The sequence below is a fragment of the Podarcis raffonei genome, chromosome 6 (assembly GCF_027172205.1).
Source record: "Podarcis raffonei isolate rPodRaf1 chromosome 6, rPodRaf1.pri, whole genome shotgun sequence".
Lineage (NCBI taxonomy): Eukaryota > Metazoa > Chordata > Lepidosauria > Squamata > Lacertidae > Podarcis > Podarcis raffonei.
This window is the reverse complement of record NC_070607.1, coordinates 30,066,271-30,085,572: the sequence shown is the minus strand read 5'-3', so window position 1 is coordinate 30,085,572 and position 19,302 is coordinate 30,066,271. Positions and strand designations below refer to the sequence as shown.

General features: G+C 45.7%; 1 protein-coding gene and 1 long non-coding RNA gene across 5 annotated transcripts in view; one reads left to right on the top strand and one right to left on the bottom strand.

The window, feature by feature from the left end:
- Window positions 1-12,201, bottom strand: part of COL24A1 (collagen type XXIV alpha 1 chain) — a 164,700-nt gene extending 152,499 nt beyond the window's left edge. For 3 of the 4 annotated variants that reach the window (XM_053391864.1, XM_053391865.1, XM_053391867.1), the window contains exon 1: window positions 781-1,037. In XM_053391864.1, the coding sequence (XP_053247839.1) occupies window positions 781-1,022 (242 nt within the window). In that variant the 5' untranslated portion in view covers window positions 1,023-1,037. Of the gene's footprint in view, window positions 1-780; window positions 1,038-12,103 lie in introns of those variants that run through there. The other variant, XM_053391866.1, reaches the window with a different exon arrangement.
- On the top strand, window positions 12,182-12,700 carry LOC128415551 (uncharacterized). The gene is made up of 2 exons (XR_008330987.1): window positions 12,182-12,278; window positions 12,663-12,700. It is a non-coding gene; the product is annotated as an uncharacterized LOC128415551 (long non-coding RNA).
- The last annotated feature ends 6,602 nt before the right edge of the window (window positions 12,701-19,302 follow it).

The following is a 19,302-nucleotide window of genomic DNA, read 5'->3' as shown; positions in this document are numbered from 1 at the left end:
ATTCCATTCAAACAGGGTCCATGCCAAGGCAAGATTCACCTTCTAATCTTTTGCCAACATAATTTTACAAGTGTTTACCCCAAACAAATAACAATTTGAGGCTTCCCCAGAAAAAGTTTTGTTGTTTGCTTCTACACAATATTCACCACCACCACCTCTGTCTAAATACAAGAAGTATTAGCAAATTTTTCAAGTTGAGGGCTCTGCTAGTTATCCCTGTTAATGCAAGTTCACCTTTCTATTTCTCACACAGCTTTTTAAAAAAAAAAACTTTCCGAAAAACTGTTGGCAACTTGAAATATAAAAAAACCATTCTTGTACTGTAAATAATTCACTTTTACTATACAAGTTCTTCCTGAGAGGCTGCTCCTGCTGACTTCATTCTGTCTGGTTTCCCTTCGACATCTGATATGAGAAAACACACCTGCTGCAGATGTTATACTTCAGAGGGAACTTTTTACAAATCACCAAGGCATAGGCTCTGAATAATGTTTCCTTCGACATTGTTTTGTCTCTAGTCAACATTAAAAGGTTTTTTTTAAAAAAGAAAAGAAAGAAACTGTGCAGCACCAAGTGTGTAGCTCCTCTTTTGGCTGCAAAAGTCGTCCTACTAAAATCCAGGAGAGAAAGCAACACTGATAATTATATTTTATGCTCAGCGGCCAATTCTCAATTCAGAAAACAGGAAGAAAAGGAACTGTTCATTTTATGCTAAAAATGGCACTAGATAGATATATTTCTGAGCCTTCCAAAACTGAATATAATAAGAATGTTTTATACCTGAAAACCAGTCTGACGGGAGCAGACTGATGTTGTTTTTGCCTGCCTCCCTCCCTCACTCTTTTCTTCCTTCTCAAATGGCAACTGGTGTCTGTTGGCCAATCTGTGGGGCCCTGGCTAGAGAAGGATGCATTAGCCTGACAGGATGCTTGACTCAACTCCCAGAATCCTTTGCTTCTCTCTTGCAAACTGTTGTATGAACTTTGCTTGTCCTTACTAGGTGAAATATTAATAAATGGCATGTGATTTAGAATAAAGCCCAGGGTCAGAAGCTACTGTAATCAACGTATTTTTCCGGAAATAAAGAAGGTGGGCCAGTGGAGAAGCAGCTATTAAAAAATAAGTTATCAAGATATGGCAGGGAAGGAAAAATTTATTATCCTTGTATAATGATAGACCGTAACATCAGAACTTCTAAAGAACAAGACTACAGTAAGGAAATTATGAAATCTGGTACAGTACTTCAAAATTGGCAACGGCACCCGCTAAAATGTGCCTCTTAAAAACAAACAAGCATAATACTGATTACCCTATAATTAAGATTCAGTCCTGGTTAATAACTCATACTTTGCTTGGCAGTCTAAATCAAACAATCCCAAAAGCCCATGCCAGATTTAAGAATGATTGAATATTAGTAATGCTACATTTTGCATTACAAAATAAACCAATCAAAGAGATCTGATAAACAAAACCCCACAAAATCCTAATGTCCTATTGCAACTGATATATTGATCTGTTTCCTGTTGTCAGGGTTATCTTTTTCAGAAAAAAATGATTTTCTATATCTATATCTATCTATCTATCTATCTATCTATCTATCTATCCCTCGTAAGGTTTCTGAAAATTCACTTGGCCATGAGTTATTCAACTCTAGCCTAAAAGAAGATAGGGAAATGGCTGTTCGAGGTCTGCAGTTCTTTCTGCCTAATATAAAGAACAGAGGTAGAACTTACAAGAAACCACAAACAAAAGGTAGCCAGTTCAGGGATTTCTAAAGATTGGCAATCCATTCCTTAAGCTACAGAAGGTGAATCAATTTAGAAAACTGATCTCTTCCCATGAATACATGTATTATTTCTTTTTCCACAGTTGTAAGTTGGGAATGAAGAGAAGGAAAAAATAAGTCCAAGTCCCTTTCATGTTGATAGCTTGAATGAAACTTGAACGCAATTGCTGTGACACATTGCAAAACAGTTCCTTCATTTTCTATAGTCTTGTATCTGTGCAGATTTGTCTGATGGCCTGCCACCTGATTTCAGAGGGTAATTTCAGAGATAATTTCAGCTGATGGCCATATCCATGTGTGGAAAGTGGTCCTAGTTTAGATCAGACTTCGACACTAAGGTCTCAGGATCTTTAAATCTTCAAGGTCAAGACAAGCACTTTGAACTGAGCCCAGAAAAAAACTGGGAAGCAGGGGATGACGACCACACATCAACAATGGGATAATATGCTTAGGGTGGTCCAGATTAACCTTTCACAAACTCGGCTTCATGGTTTCCCTGCCTGGAATCTGCAAATTGTTTGCAGCCTCTCAGAAGCCCACCTCACCCGCTTACCCGAAAGCCAAACTTCATCCTGGCCATTTCTTTCACAGTTCCGATAAACACGCTTGTGCTTATTCCTCTCCCACCACCAGCACCAGCACCACACACACACAAACACACACACATCCTTTTGCTCACCAAATTCAAAATCTTTTCCTCATCTGGACCCAATTTGCAAGGCCCCAAAACCAGCCAGGAAACTATCAGAGGGTCTCTGGAGAAAGATGTACGCAGAAAGACAAATGACGAGCAAATCCCATCACAGCTACTCAAGTAGTGAGCAGTTGCTCAAACCCCACTACCTACAGAACATTTTTTTCCATCGGGCTCTAAAGCACAGGGGGAGGGGAATGCAATTTGAAGCAAGATTGTATAGGAAAGGATCCTCACTTCATCTTTCACTTCATATGCATTTGCAGTTTAGCCTCTTTGCGTTTTTGCTTAAAGTGATAAACTCTTAATATTTCCCCCCGGAATGGGCTGGAAAAGTTGTAGAGAGCATTTCCCTAATATTCCATACAGGCTCTTATTTCCCCCCACATGGTTAGCTGTCAACATTCGTGTGCAAAACACAGGTGGGTAGTATGCAGCCCTAGAAACCCTCCTGTGCAGCGCATAGTTTTTTGGTAGCAACCTAAGAGTCTGGGTTTTGGTTTTAATCGGTTATTGCTGCAGATATGCGCTTTAAAATGCTTTAGCCTAAATGCCAAAACTAGAAAACAAGAATGCAGGTAAAACAAGGCTACAACGCAGTCACTAGGAAGCAGAAGTAGGAGGAGTGATGTTGCACTCGTGTCCTGCTTTTTGGCTTCCCTTAGGTACTTGGTTGGCCACTGTGATAACGGGATGCTCTGATTCAGCAGGGCTCTTCCTACAGTGGTACCTCGCAAGACGAATGCCTCGCAAGACGGAAAACTCGCAAGAAGAAAGAATTTTCCGTTTTTCGAGGTGCTTCGCCAGACGAATTTCCCTACGGGCTTCCTTTGCAAGACGAAAGCCCATAGGGAAATCTCCAGGGACAGCGGGGAAGCGCAGCGTGTCTTCCCCACTGTCCTCGGACCTCCTCCGAAGGCTGGCGGTGGGGCGGAGAGACCTCCTCCCGCCGCCAGCCTTCGGAAGGCTGCTCCGAAGGCTGGCGGTGGGGCGGAGAGCCCTTCTCCCCGCGCCAGCCTTTGGATGGCTGTTCTGAAGGCTGGCGGTGGACCGCCAGCCTTCAGAACAGGTCTGGGGACAGAGGAGAAGCGCAACGCGCCTTCGCCTCTGTTCCTGGACCTGTCCTGAAGACTTGCGGTGGGAGGAGGGTTTTCCTTCCCACCGCCAACATTCAGAATGCTGTTCTTAATGTTGGCGGTGGGGAGGAAAAACCCTCCTCCCACCGCAAGCCCCGGGAACAGAGGAGAAGCGCTGCATGCCTTCCCCTCTGTTCCCAGACCTGTCCTGAAGACTTGCGGTGGGAGGAGGGTTTTCCTTCCCACCGCCAACATTCAGAATGCTGTTCTGAATGTTGGCGGTGGGGAGGAAAGCCCTTCTCCTCACCGCAAGCCCCGCAAGCTCCGGGAACAGAGGAGAAGCACAGCGCGCCTTCCCCTCTGTTCCCGGACCTGTCCTGAAGGCTTGCGGTGGGGAGAAAAGCCCTTCTCCGCACCGCCAGCCCGGCAAGCGGTTTCCATAGGAACGCATTAATTGATTTTCAATGCATTCCTATGGGAAACCGTGCTTCGCAAGACAAAAAACTCGCAAGAAGAAAAAACTCGCGGAACGAATTAATTTCGTCTTGCGAGGTACCACTGTATGTTCTCAGTTACTTGAGAGAAAGCTCCAGTGAACACAGTGGATGAAATCTATTTCTGAGTAAGCACGAACAAGCTGGCACAGAATGGCTGCAATGACATTTGGAAACAAGCCCGAATGAATACAGCACAACTTGCTTAGGAGCAAACATGCATAGTAATATGGTGTAGTGGTTAAGAGCGGTGGACTCGTAATCTGGTGAACCGGGTTCGCATCCCCGCTCCTCCACATGCAGCTGCTGGGTGATCTTGGGCTAGTCACACTTCTCTGAAGTCTCTCAGCCTCACTCACCTCACAGAGTGTTTGTTGTGGGGGAGGAAGGGAAAAGGAGATTGTTAGCCGCTTTGAGACTCCTTAGGGTAGTGATAAAGCGGGATATCAAACCCAACCTTTTCTAGTACTGTGCTGCCAATTCACTGTGATTTCCAAATGCTTTCTCTTTGTGAAAGTAGGTAAGGCTCCTGTGCCATTAATAGTCATGCAGAAAAACGGAATTCAGCTGCTAGGAGTTTAGAAGCCCTGTCCTCTTGTGCATCTAGCCACATTATTTCTCAATGAAAAGCTTAAAAGCAACACTGCCACAAACGGTAGCTGGTCATATGCCATGTTCATGAAGCTATACGGAAACGTTATCGAACCAAGCTTTATATGCTTTCACTCTTTGTTTGGACTTACGATATGACTCTGAGGTGACTCTGAGGTGTTTATTCAACCCTCAGATGGACAGGGGCGTAGCGTGGGTTGCCAGTGTCCGGGGCCGTGGAAAGAGGGGGGAGGGAAACAGACAGAGTACGTACGCACATTCAACTGCCTACGGCATCCACGTCACCCAGGAGATCGCAGCCGCAGAGCTAAGAAGAGTTGTTCCGTTGTTTGGAGAGGTCACTTCCTGGTTTAAATGGAGAAGCTGTTTTCAACAGAGCCCAGCGATGGAAGTGTGTAGCTGTATGGAGGCAGCAACGGGTGTTTGAAATTTTGCGCCCCTAACAAATTTTATGCCTGGGCCAACCTGTGGGCACTCCCAGGCTATGCCACTGGATGAACATACTCGTTCTGATAAGTGTATGCACAGTCATCACTGCAACATCAAATCACAAGCTGTATGTACGAAACAATAATCATGGATCAAAGACCATAGAGAGATAGCAAATTTCAAAAAGCCACCTCTTTTTTTTTTTAATAATGGAGGTAGTGTGCACATTTCAGCTGCAAGTTATGAGATACTGAACTGCATGGTGTCAACTTAGATGATAGATGTACATATGAAAAATCCCCTGGATGAGAACTGCGTATATTTTGCCTCTTTGTGACTCTATAAGGGAGGAGGCCCCCTCCCCCTAATAAATATTGCAGACAAGAGAGCCTGCTTCAGCACTTGCCTACTCCTGGCTTTCTCCATGCTCCTGGTAAAAAATAAATAAAAATCTCTACCTTCCATTGCTGCACCTCTGTGATCTCCTGCCATCATGAAACAGTGCTCATTCTGGCAGGAACAGGGTGCTCAGAGGACAGGTAGCAAGTCAGAAGGAGTAATGAAGAGCTTCTGCAGTGAGCATTTAGCAGAAGGCTAGCAGCATGTGTTGCATGTGGAAACCCTACATAGGACATGGGACAGGAAAGGATAAGCAGGTGTCTGAAGCAGACTGTCCAGACCCTGATGCCTTTAATGACTGCAGGCTGTGACTGCATGCTCCCTATTATGACCCTAAGCCAGGGGCTTATCATATGTGCACCTTACTAAGAGGATGTAAAGGGTAAAAGGGACCCCTGACCATTAGGTCCAGTCGGGGCTGACTCTGGGGTTGCGGCGCTCATCTCGCTTTATTTGCCGAGGGAGCCAGCGTACAGCTTCCAGGTCATGTGGCCAGCATGACTAAGCCACTTCTGGTGAATCAGAGCAGCTCACAGAAACGCTGTTTACCTTCCCGCCGGAGCGGTACCTATTTATCTACTTGCACTTGGACGTGCTTTCAAACTGCTAGGTGGGCAGGAGCTGGGACGGAGCAACAGGAGCTCACCCCGTTGCAGGGTTTCCAACCACTGACCTTCTGATCAGCAAGTCCTAGGCTCTGTGGTTTAACCCACAGCGCCACCCACGTCCTAAGAGGATGACATGGGAACAAAAAGTAGAAACTGAGCTAGTGCTTGCTGAGATGGTTTTACTCATTGACTCACTCCTGCACAAGCTAAGCAGTAAGTCAATGATTTTTTAACACCCTCACTCCTCACATAGGGCTATGTTATTCACAAGGCAAGGAGATTGCTTCTTTTGTTTTGTTGTAAAGCTGTCAGCTTGCACTGCAGTGGGGTGGGTCCAGTATTGGCAGTGTGATGGAAAACTTTGAGAGCTCCCAAGCCACCAATTACCCAAGTTTCTGTTAGCTCTTGTTTTGTTTTTTAAATAATGCATTTGTTAATGTAACCCAAAACAGTACAGAAGGCCAGCAACTTATGTTGGGGTTACGTTCCAGGGATTGCACCTAAAGCCAAAAGCATGTACAGTGGTACCTTGGGTTAAGAACTTAATTTGTTCTGGAGGTCCGTTCTTAACCTGAAACTGTTCTTAACCTGAGGTACCACTTTAGCTAACGGGACCTCCCGCTGCCACCGCCTCGCAATTTCTTTTCTCATCCTGAAGCAAAGTTCTTAACCCGAGGTACTATTTCTGGGTTAGCCGAGTCTGTAACCTGAGGTACCACTGTATAGTCAAAACTCACTGGGTTCTTGGGGGGGGGGCATGGATTGCCACATTCATTTTCCCTAATACCTTGCCACCTTTTAATTCCCCCCCCCCCATTTTGGGGGGCCAAGTGCCTAAAGCTGAATGTGCACAAGTTAAATGCACGCAGATTGCAGGGGCTTACTGCATTGCCATTTTTTTTTGCTCCAGCCATCGCATTCATATATTCAGTCTTCAGTCCACAATGGCTCCTAGGTTTTAGGACTGTTACTGTCTAAACAACATCCTGCATATAGAAAGTTATAACATAAACAGTATTTTACTATTTTTATAGCAGTGCCAATATTTTTAGCCACTGCCAAAAACGTAAACAGTCATTTACATGACCAAATCCTTCAGTAATTCTCAGGGCTGGCAATATATACTGCAGAAAGCGTGAGAAACAGATTTTCTTGGTATCTGCTGACAATACACCCTGCCCCATAGATTTGGGGGTGTTTCCAGATGGAAGCTTAATACTGCAAAAAGTTGGACAGATATCACAAGCAGGTCAATGGCAAAAGCTTTTTTGTTAACCAATCAGCTTTCCCCCAGAAATGTTAAATCCAGATTAAATAAGGGCAAAGTGAGGTAAAGGTAAAGGGACCCCTGACCATTAGGTCCAGTCTTGACCAACTCTGGGGATGTAAAGTAAAGGTAAAGGGACCCCTGACCATTAGGTCCAGTCATGGCCGACTCTGGGGTTGCGGTGCTCATCTCGCTTTATTGGCCGAGGGAGCCAGCGTACAGCTTCCAGGTCATGTGGCCAGCATGACTAAGCCGCTTCTGGCGAACCAGAGCAGCGCACAGAAACGCCATTTACCTTCCCGCCGGAGTGGTACCTATTTATCTACTTGCTCTTTCACGTGCTTTCGAACTGCTAGGTTGGCAGGAGCTGGGACCGAACAACGGGAGCTCACCCTGTTGCGGGGATTCGAACCGCCGACCTTCTGATCGGCAAGTCCTAGGCTCTGTGGTTTAACCCTCAGCGCCACCCGCGTCCCTTAAAGGCAAAGTAGGGGTTGGCATTTTGATGCCAATGACATTATGTTGATGTTATAGAAAAAAGGTAAGCATGATGAGCTCCCATCCCATAATAAAGACCTATCTGGAAGCATCCATTAATCACAACCATCAGGACAGACACATTTTGTGACCTGAGGCAAAGGACAAGATAGCAACTCCTCCTAGTTCCACATGCAGAAGCCAAATAAATTAGCAGCTGAATCTTACTTCAACACTAGTGACAGGACAGCTCCACCACCACATCTGGGGCAGCAGACCAGCTTAGGGAGCCCAGACAAAGCCATGTAGCAGAACAGCTGGAGGTGCAGAAGGATCTGCCAAGGACTGTTGCTGCCCCGGATGGCTGTCCAACTCCCTAATGGTAAGGCCGGCCCTGACAAGCACTTATAGAGGGTTAGCCGACGTTGTGCCCTCTAGGTGTTTTGGGCTACAATTCCCATCAGCCTCAGGCAGCAAGGTCAAAGGTCAGGGATAATGGCAGTTGTAGACCAAAACATCTGGAGGGCACCATGTTAGCTATCCCTCCTGTATTGTGTGGATACATACAGGTTTTTTTAAGTGGGGGTAAATTTTACCATCATTGGTGAAATTCACAAGGGCTGAAACAACACACATATAAAAAACACTGTGCAAATGTTTTTTTAAATAACCATTCTTAAAAACCTGTGGAATTTGTCGTTAGCTCATCAGCGCCATCTGGTGTCCCATTTGTATAATGCACTTATAACATACTTAAAACATTATATTTGCAGCTGTATAGCTGAACCCTTGGGAGGGTTCAGACAGACCACCACATGGCCATGAGAACAAGATCTAAGTGCATACTGATGTTGCCCCATGCATGCAGGATACTGACCAACCAGGGAACCCCTCTCTCAGGCAGAGGAGCCCTACGTGCATGCATACATACATACATACATGCATACACATGTATGACTCCCTCTCATGGCAGCTGAACCTGCGCCCTGCACGTGCATCAGCTGGGGCTAACACGATCCCCTCGCATTTACTCATCATCTGAAATCCCTGCCCTGCTGTCACTAGCCTTTGTGGGATAACACTGCATCCAAATCCTATCATAACCATCATCTGCTGGGCCCATGCACTATCTGCAGGCAATGAGCCAGTGTGGCATAATGGTTAGAGTGTGGGACTATGACTTGGGAGACCAAGATTTGATTCTGCACTCAGCCATGAAGCTCATCGGGTGACCATGGGCCAGTCACCATCTCTTAGCCTAACACCGGGTTAGGCTAGTCAAGTATTCAATCTAAAGTTCATTTTGGAAGACTGGCTCGTAGAAAATTAGACATCTAGCTCCTAAGGGGAAGGTACTCAGGTAAAGGTAAAGGGACCCCTGACCATTAGGTCCAGTCATGACCAACCCTGGGGTTGTGGCGCTCATCTCGCTTTATTGGCCAAGGGAGTCAGCGTACAGCTTCCAGGTCATGTGGCCGCATGACTAAGCCCCACGTAAGTCTAAAGGTAAAGGTAAAGGTACACCTGACCATTAGGTCCAGTCATGACCGACACTGGGGTTGCGGCGCTCATCTCGCTTTATTGGCCGAGGGAGCCAGCATTTGTCCGCAGACAGCTTCTGGGTCATGTGGCCAGCATGACTAAGCCGCTTCTGGCAAACCAGAGCAGCGCACGGAAATGCAGTTTACCTTCCCGTCAGAGCGGTACCTATTTATCTACTTGCACTTTGACATGCTTTCGAACTGCTAGGTTGGCAGGAGCAGGGACCGAGCAACCAGAGCTCACCCCGTTGCGGGGATTCGAACCACCAACCTTCTGATCGGCAAGTCCTAGGCTCTATGGTTTAACCCACAGCGCCACCTGCGTCCCTAAGGGGCAGGTACTTATTTGGGCTGAAATGCTTATGCTTATGGAATGATTGCCAGAGCTCTCTGCTAAAATTATTGCTCCCATAATTTTTTATTTTTCTGGTTGAAAGGACATTCAATCATTTGAAGTGCTCCTCTCCAGATCCATGTTTAACTACCTCAATGAGAACTGGGCCTTAAAGAACAGACACATCTGACGAAGAATAAATTCAGACCAGCGAAGCATAAAACAAAAGGAGTCAGCCTTGCAAATCTCAACAAAGCAAATTGCTCTCCAGCTCTTCTGTGGAAAGACTACCTCGCACGCCAAGGGATTTGTTTACAGAGAGCTGCCCCAAGAGACTCTGCTGTATTAAATTAAAAGAATTGGCTGCTTGGCAGAGCCTGTTGATTTTCTAAGCAGAAAATGAGCAAAAGCCCAGGGCAAATCAAACTGCATCCAGGAAGATCACCTTGATTTCTCATGCCTGTAAGTCAAACCTAACTAAGTAGTCCTATCCATCACAAGTAACAACAAATGCCTCTTTGCTCCTGGTTGCCTTCAGGGAAAGAGAAAGATTATTACTAAAGATGAACTAGAGGGAAGCGGAATGAAGCTACGTTTTGGCAACCTGACCTCTCAATGCAGCACTTGCCTGTGAATTGAGCAAAAGAGGGTGGGAGAGAGGTTTTCCAGTCAGCTGCCTCCCTACCCCCTCCTCTCTTCCCCTCTCTCTCACACACATGTACAAACAAGCAACCCTTCTCCAAACCTCTCCTTCCTCTCCCAATAACAGTCATCTTGGGTGCCCTTTTGCTTCCTTCCCAAAACCGGGCTGCACAGATGGGAAAGCAAGTGCTTTTCTGTCATGCTTCATGAACGCAGGAACTTTAAATAGCCCCAGATCACCAGTAAAAAAATAAAAATAATGATTGGTTTAAAACAAGGGTTTTGTTTCTTTCTTAAAAGAAAGAAAGACGGGTGTCTGCAGGCAGCTAAGTCATTGCAGCAGCTCCCTCCTCTAGAATGCAGCCAAATCTGCTTGGAACCCAAATGGTTCCTTCTCTAAAAATAACACACATGAACTGTGCCCTTCCAGGGAGGATGGACGGAAAGGCACAACTTCACCCTCATTATGTCTCATACCATGAACATCTCACACATGCACAGGGATGTGAGGCCTCCCCACATGGGTTGCATGTTGTCCTTATACCCTGATATGCCCTTCCTCATCAGACTGGGCAAGAAAGGGCAATTTTGCTCCTAGGTAAAAGTAGGAAGTCCAAAGATAAAAATATTTTTTATTTAAAAAAAACCATGTGTTGGCTCTAGGGAGCATCAATGTTCAGAAATCAGGGGACAATCATTATGCTCCATTGTAGTGACTGGGACAGATCTGCTAATCTAATGGTTCACAGGATCAATGTAAGCAAGTTCTTGCCAGAGTGGTAGATGTTGAGGGGGGGGGGGAGGTGGCGTTTCAATCTTGGTTGTGGAGCTGGAATCCACACACAGAAGTCCGTCCCCAGTTCCAATAGGAATAATATTAATTCTGGGAGCTGCTGCTCTGCAGAGCTGGCATGTCCTTGCAGACTATCCAGGAGAGCTGGCAAACTGTGGAGAAGAATGCTGTGGTTAGGGCAACCAGAGACATCTCTGGTTAAAAGAGATGCTTCCTCCCTAAGTCTGCTCTCAGCAAACCCAAACAAACTTGCCAGTTCATCATTAATCAATCAACTGCTTCCCAACTCAGGCCAACCCACTCAAACTTGTCATCTGGTGCTGGAAATAAAACAGAATTAATATTTTTTAAAAAATAAAATGCAAAAAAAGGACCCATGTTTCCTTCTGGTTTAACGAGGGAAAAGGTCAACCGAGAAAGCTAGAGTCTCCTTGTAGATGAGCGGACCTGGTAACTCCCAGGGACAGCTGGGGGAAACCTGGGAGTCCCGGCATCCTGTTCCTCCCAGGAATGGGGAACGCGCCAACAGCCTTCCCCCGCGAGGGCTTTCAAACATCAAGTCCAGAAACAGCCTCGCCGGGCAAGGAGAACGGAGATCTTCCAACAAACGAGCATCTTTGCTGTTGACCATTGTCAACTCATTCGTGCCAACTTAAATAAAAGAAAGCCCCGCCCCACACAATCATCGCAAGTCAGGGCGCACGCACACCGTGTGAATGGCCATGCCAATAGCCATCAACATTTGGGGGGAGGGCCCTCAAAATATTTCATTGGGGGAACTTGGTTCCTCTGTGTGTGTCCCCCAGCATCATAAGCAGGCACCCCCCCACCCCCTCGTCGCTGCAACAGCCGGGACCCGCCGCTCGGCCACCGCGTTGACAAGCGGGCTCCTCCATCCCGCGCTCTCGCCTCCCCGGCCGCCCCCCCCGCTCCCCCCTGCCTGAAACTCACGTTTTCGCGGTGGGAGAGATGCTTCCACTCCTTGTCCTTTGAGCTCCTAAAGGCATTTGTATGCATTTGTCCGGGCAGCGAAGTTCTAACCGAAAACAGAAGGCGGCTGTCTTCTTCTTCTCCTCGGGGCGCCCCCTCTCCTCCTCAAGCGCTTCCTCACAGCCAGGGGCTTCAGGTACTGTCCATGAAACGCCGACGCCGCTCCTCGGTTCCGCTCCGCCCAGAGAGGAGCTGCTGCTGCTGCTGCTGCTTGCGCGAAGGTCGCCCTAGCGGGTCTCGCTCCGCATGGCGGGGAAGCGCCAGCTCGGCAAAGGCGCGAGAGGGGGCGCCTCGCGCGTGCCTCGCCGGCGGCCGCCCGGGCGCTGTTGTTTGGGTGTCGCGTGGTGGTTGGCGTGAGGGGCTTCGGCGGGGTGGGTTTTTGCACGAGTTCTGGGCCAACGGAAGGGGGGGAACAGCTGCAGCAAAGGTCCAGACTGGCAAAGAAAAAAAGGAGGGGGGAGCTCTGCAACGCGCAGGCAAAAAACCCCCCACCAAACTTTTTAAATTGCTCTCTCTGCAGCTTCTAGTGGCAACAGCGCAGGCATCCGGAGCTGAAAAGGAGACTCTGCCTCTGGCTGCGGAGCAGAGCAGAGCGAGCAGCCAACCCCAAAGCAAAGCGAATCCTCCCCACCGCCGCTCGGTGTTAAATTTCACCGCTCACTGACTGGCGATTACATCATCAAACGCATCTCTCTTTTCTTCCCCCGGCCTCCCGGCAGCCGCCAAGCAGAGGAGGCAGAGCGAGAGACAAGAGCCGGACTCGGGATGGCTTGGGTGGGCGGCCCGCCGCCGCCGCTGAGGGGAGCCCGGGAGCTGCTGCTGCTGCTGCTTACTTTGGGCTCCCCCATTGCAGCGCCCGAAGAGGGTTGGACGCGCGCGCTCTCAAGGCGGCGGTTTTGTGTCCCGCTTTGGAGGGAAAGCGCTTTTGCAAGCGAAGCAGCCCAGGCCTGCTGCTGCTTCTGCTGCCTTGATATGGCTCGCGCCCCCTTATTAAGGCCGCAATCCCCCAAAGCGCTTTTTCACCGAGTTCAGTCAGTGGTTCTTAACTAAGGAATCCAGTGCCTGATTTTCCTATAAGCTAAACAAGCTGTAGCTTAGGGCCCCACTCTTTTGGGGGCCCCCCAAACAAATTAAAGGGGAAAAACCCGTGGATGTACATTTCCAAAATATAAGATGAAAAACAAATTAAAATCTACATACAGAAACATGTGCAAATGGCTTTAGATACCCATTAGGTCCATAAATCACCATATAGCATATATTCAACCCAAAAAACAGTGACAATTTGTTGTTGACAAAGGACAGCTGGACACATAAAAAGCCCCATTACCTTCAGTAGCTTAGGGCCTCATCAAACCTAAATACAGCCCTGAATATGTATGACCATGGTTGCACTTTTATTGCCTGGGTGCAATTACCATTAATTAGTTTGTTCTCTTTCTAGCCTCCCTTCCACCTTACATTTTGTACCTCACGTTTGTTTGTTTTTTACTGAAAAGGACTTTTTAAAGGCCACCCTCTTTAAGGAAAAATGTCCATTTGAGGGCTCTCCTCACAGCACTGTGTGTCAACACAGCGTCCCCCCCCCCCCCCAGCTTGGGTGGTTGAGGTAAATATGCACATAAACCATCCATATTTCAAGTCAGACTCAGCATGTTAAGATTTTTCATCTCTAAAAGACAAAGACAAAAATTACGGTATACTGTACTGTATTCACTTTCAATGTATACAAGGGGTACTTCTACCTTAGAGTGTGGTGTTTGCAAAATGCCACAATACTATAAAGGTGTCAGCAAATCTAACAAGAATTTGCATTGCAGCTGTTGGATCTCCAGCAGAGAGGGAGATGAGAAGATGGTTCTTCTTGATGTGTTTTGAGTCAGAGATTTTAAAAGGTTCAGTGCACTCACTGCAACACCTCTGAAACGTTCCGATTCACGCAAAAGTGGGATGGTTAAAAATATGAGCTATATACTGGGTTGTAAAATTTATCATTAAATGTTGTAGAAGAAACTTCTTGGATTTCTGCGTCATCTGCAATGAATAAACGAAATATTGTGAAGGAGCTCGCAATAAGGTTCAACATTTTTGTTTCCATTGTTTTTACCCCACTCTGAAGCTGAAAAGCCCCCCAGAGTGGTTTACTTACAGTGCTTGCCTTCAGATCTATGATCTAAAAGCAGGGCACAAAAGGAAAGAGGGAAGAGCGAGAAAGAGGACAACATGCAAACTGAGGCATTGGTTTTAAAATTATACAGTTCTTAAAATGACCATCTTGAACTGAAGTCATTTAGGGATAGAAGGAACCACATAGAAGAGGTATTCCCACAGAGCTAATGAAATATCCCTGCTTTCTACCACTCCTGAGAAATTCAAGGCAGCCTTTACAAATGCAATCTCCTTTTGAAGAAGACAGTGCTAGAAATTAATGATAGCTCTGTACCAATCTTTTTACTTGCAAATCTAGAAGTTTGAGCAAGCATTGCAGAGATGGATAAGCAAGCACATAGGGATTGATGATGCTGATGATGTTCTGGGACTAATGATAATCTTTGGCCAAATCCAAAAATGGCTCCCATACAAGAAGCGGTTTGCACATTCTGTCCACTCTGGGCATTACAATCCCATTTCAGCACCCTAGTAGCCTAGTAGCGGCTTTAGGTAAAAAGCAGCCTAATACACTCTCAGGGTCCTCTGGCCCTCATCAGTGGCCAGGACATGCTGTTGTAAGCCTAGGGAACCAACTTTATGTTCTGGTTAATTTACAAGCATAACTTGTACAATATGCAAACTAGGCCTTTTTTCAGTGTTGTAAAAAAAGAAGTCTGAAGGTCATATTCCTTAATTCTTATTTGAACCCACATATAGAGTTGTTAGGGGCGGGGGTGGTGCTGTGGTCTAAACCACTGAGCCTTGGGTTTGCTGATTGGAAGGTTGGCAGTTCCAATTCCCATGACAGGGTGAGCTCCCGTTGCTCGGTCCCAGCTCCTGCCAACCTAGCAGTTCGAAAACGCACCAGTGCAAGTAGATGAATAGGGTACCGTTTCGGCGGGAAGGTAAACGGCGTTTCTATGTGCTGCTCTGGTTTTGACAGAAGCAGCTTAGTCATGTTGGCCACATGACCTGGAAAAACTGTCTGCGGACAAATGTTGGCTCCCTCAGCCAGTAAAGCAAGATGAGCGCCGCAACCCTAGAGTCATTCGCAACTGGACTTAACTGTCAGGGGGTACTTTACCTTTACCTGTTTATAGAGTTGTTAAAAGCAAATAGTTAATTTTTTGAAACTCACGGAGCATTTTTTTTTCCTGTCTAGTGTTGCCCATTTGTACAGAATTACCAGAAAGGTTTTTAGAGGGGCAAAAAGTTCCTGAAAGTAGTTTATTGCTCTTTCTTTCTTTCTTTCTTTCTTTCTTTCTTTCTTTGCCTATTAAAATATTCTCAGAAGTCCAAAAATAAAACTAGAGTTGAAAAATAGTCACAGAAGCGAACTTCACAGAATTGGCACTTTGGGGTGAAGCTTGATGGTCTCTGTGAAGGTTTCCCAGATTTAAACCCCTTTTTTTGACAGGTAATCATTTTGTTGCCTCTTTAAAAGCTGCAGAACGGGAGATTCAGTTGCTCTTGACATAATTCGGAGCCAATTTTCTGGTATGCCAAGAAGTGGACTGACATTATTGCAGGGGTAATTTTGGTTTGAGCAATTCGCCATAAAACTATATCACATGTCAACATAGCATCATTCAAGATACTTTCAGAAGTTTTTAACTGGCATTCAGACCAACAAATTACAATCATGACTACCTCACTTCAAGCAAAGTGGCAACCAAGACCTCTTCAACTTGCTCATGTAACACACTAAAAGAATCATATGGACAGGCTCCTACTATACAGTTCAGCTTTTGCTAAAATTAGAAAATGTATATCCAACCTATGTTTTGTTGTGACCCATTGGTACTTGGCTCAGCCTCTGATAGTTTTTAGATTTTCGAAAACAGTTTATGTGCAAAACGTATTGTCCCACCAACACGAAGAAAACAAAATACCACAGCAGTGAGCAGCGTAAGTTCAACAACAAGTTCATACTCATAAAACAAGTACAAAATGCATCACAGATCAGTAGATCATACATCAACGTAGCTAGATCACCCCTTGCGGAAAGTCTGGGTTGTCAATGTCCACACAGGTCCATCTTTCCCCCAAAGCTAAACATGACAAGTTCCTTCCACCTTGCTTGCATTCGCAACACTTTCAGACATTCATGAAGATAATGACCAAGGCGTGAGTGCTGTCAGAATGCTTTACCACAGAAATTTAAAGAGAAACATACACCTCATCCATTCCCAAACATCTGCCAGCCCCTTACCATATTCACATGGGTTCGAACATACCCTGATACTGCCAGCATTAAAGGACAAGAAATAGCACTGCTCTTGCTCCCAAGTTTTGCAAATCTGAAAGGGAGCCCTTTTCCTCCAAGGAACTGCTGAGGCAGATTTAGGGGAGCGCAACCAGTTCGTTCGCACTGGGTGCGGAGTCTCAGGGGTGACTCAACTATGATGTAGAATGGAAGACAAAAGGCGGGGGATGGGGACGACCAACTTTTGGCCTTGCACAGGGTGTTGCTGAAATTTGAGATCCCAAGGGAACTGGAAGGAGCAAAATAGGTACTTAAAATCTCTATAGCCGGAGCAGGGAACCTGTGGCCTTTCGGATGTTGTCAGGCTATAACTACATTATCCCTAACCATTGGCCATATGGGCAGGGGTTGATAGGAATTGGAGTCTTGAAGGCCACAAGTTATCCATCCCTGCTCTACAGTCACTTAGTATCTCTATGTGCTCACTTCCCAGGATTGGCCCAAAAATTATTTATTTTTTGCAGGTTCATAGCTGTCAACCTACAGATTTGAAAATAAGGGACTGGCAGCCTTGAAAATAAGGGACCAGCAGCCAAAATAAGGGACCTGCAGCCTCGCCTGTTCCAGGCACTCCAGTCTTCCTGTCCTCCTGCAGTCTGGTCAAACTCATGCTGGTAGCTTCGAGAACACTGTCCAACCAACTTTGTAACCAGAGGTTCAACTGAATAGAATCTGAATCACATGCACCACAAAGCCTATGCAGCCTCAACTTAAGATGGCTCCCCGGCCTGGCTTTGCACTGCAAAGTTTGCAGCAGCACGTGCAACAAAATGGCGTCCAGCATTCAAAACCCCCCTCAGCTTGCATTAACTAGCTACACACAAGGCATGCAAGCTCCACCCCCAGTTGTTCTTAGACTTCTTATTGGGTGAGCAACACAGCCAAGCAACACAGTTGGCCAACAGGGAGGGAGGGAGAGGAGCTGCTTCCTTTGAAATTTAAGGGACATTTAAGGGACATCCATCAATAAGGGACACCAGCGGGACATGGTGCTGGAATAAGGGACTGTCCCTTCAAATAAGGGACACTTGACGGCTATGCAGGTTTCACCTTTCTGCATTTTAAATCAGTGTTTTAATATTTGTTATTTTACCCTTATTCCTTTTTTCAGTTTTCAGTGTACCAGCACCAGCAGCATTTTCCGCTCTCCATAAATAGAACATTCTGTTTGTAAGTTGCTGATCTCGATCAGTGATGCTGTACTCAGCCAAGAAACAGAGACAAGAGGCCTAAAAATGTGGGCTTCTTTATTTAGTGTGATTCCAAAGGACTGGCAGCTTCTATTCTTTCTGGGGTATGCCAGCAAAGCTTGGTGCTAAAATGTAGAGAAGAATTTAAAAGATGATGGAATGGAGGTTTTTTACTGAATACAATTAGGGCACGATCTAAGAACCTTCCTTCTGGAAAATGTTCGAAGAACAGATGTAATTTGGGAGTAACACTGTGCCAAAAGAAACACAATACTCTTCTCTCCCTTTCTGCTGCTTTAACTTCAATTGATTTTTCCAGTGCTTCTATCTTTACTGTGAAGCTCTGTATAATTCTGTCTCAGAGGCTTCATCCAAGCTGTCCCCTGAAACATGCACAGGAAAAAGTTAAACAATACAAGCGAGGGCCCTGTGTACATTATAAAAGGAGTAGTGACAAAAAGATTGCCAAATCCACAGACATTATATTAATAACAAACCCTTATTAATACAATACTCCCACTGACTTCAGCATATTTTCCTGCATGAGGGATTTTATGTGCATGGTGAACATTAAAAAATGTCCTCTGCATGCAACGCAGTTATTTTTCCCACTGCGAAATATTTCTACCACATACATACTAAATTCTTTATCTATGTAAACAGAACCTCCAATACTAATAACGTTACAGGAGTTATGAGAACAGCTATTTCTCAAAGCCGTTGAAACACAGGAAGGAAAAGAAAAAAATGGATTTGGTGCACCCAAGTTTAATCCCCACTAGTTTTTATGGGAGAGAATTAAATACATCCTGAAGGTTGAAATCATAAATATACTTCCTGGTTTGACATGCTTCCTGCTGAATGGGCATAGGATTGAGCTGTACATCTTGAAATCAGTATGGTTTAAAAGTGCTTAGCATGGCAGGTCATGGTTTAGAGCAAGGTCTACTAGGAAGACCTCCTATACGCACCCTAGTTATATGCAACAGCAGCAGTGACAATGAGGATGTAAAAAAGCAGCTAAGGAAGCCCCATGAAGCCCTTGCTGGTGGACATTACTGAGTCGGCATGCTGTAAAAACACAAGTACTTACAGGATTTAGTTTAGGTGTGCATCTGCACTGTACTAGTTCCAAGCACACCCTGATTTGCAGTGACTATCAGCCGTGCTTTTTTTTCTAAAACAATAAAACGTTTAGGGGTACTCTCATTTTGACTCAAGAAAATCACCATTTTATAGTTCAAATTGGGGGAAATAAATACAGTAAATGGACAAAAGTAGAGAGAACATGCATAACACCGTTATCCCATCTTTTGTTTTTACGGAGTCATCATTAACTTTATACTTCTTTGCTGGCTGTGATGATGAAAAACAGTTAGTAATTTTCCTACTCATACTGAAATACTGCCTCTCAATGAGGCCAAACTTTCATCAGTAAAACTCCACACATCCACATTCCACATTGCTTCACATATTAAATGCTCGCTTCCGTCTGGGACTCAGGAAACACCGGGAAAGAAAATTAAGCCGCCATCAGGGGTGGTAACAACAAA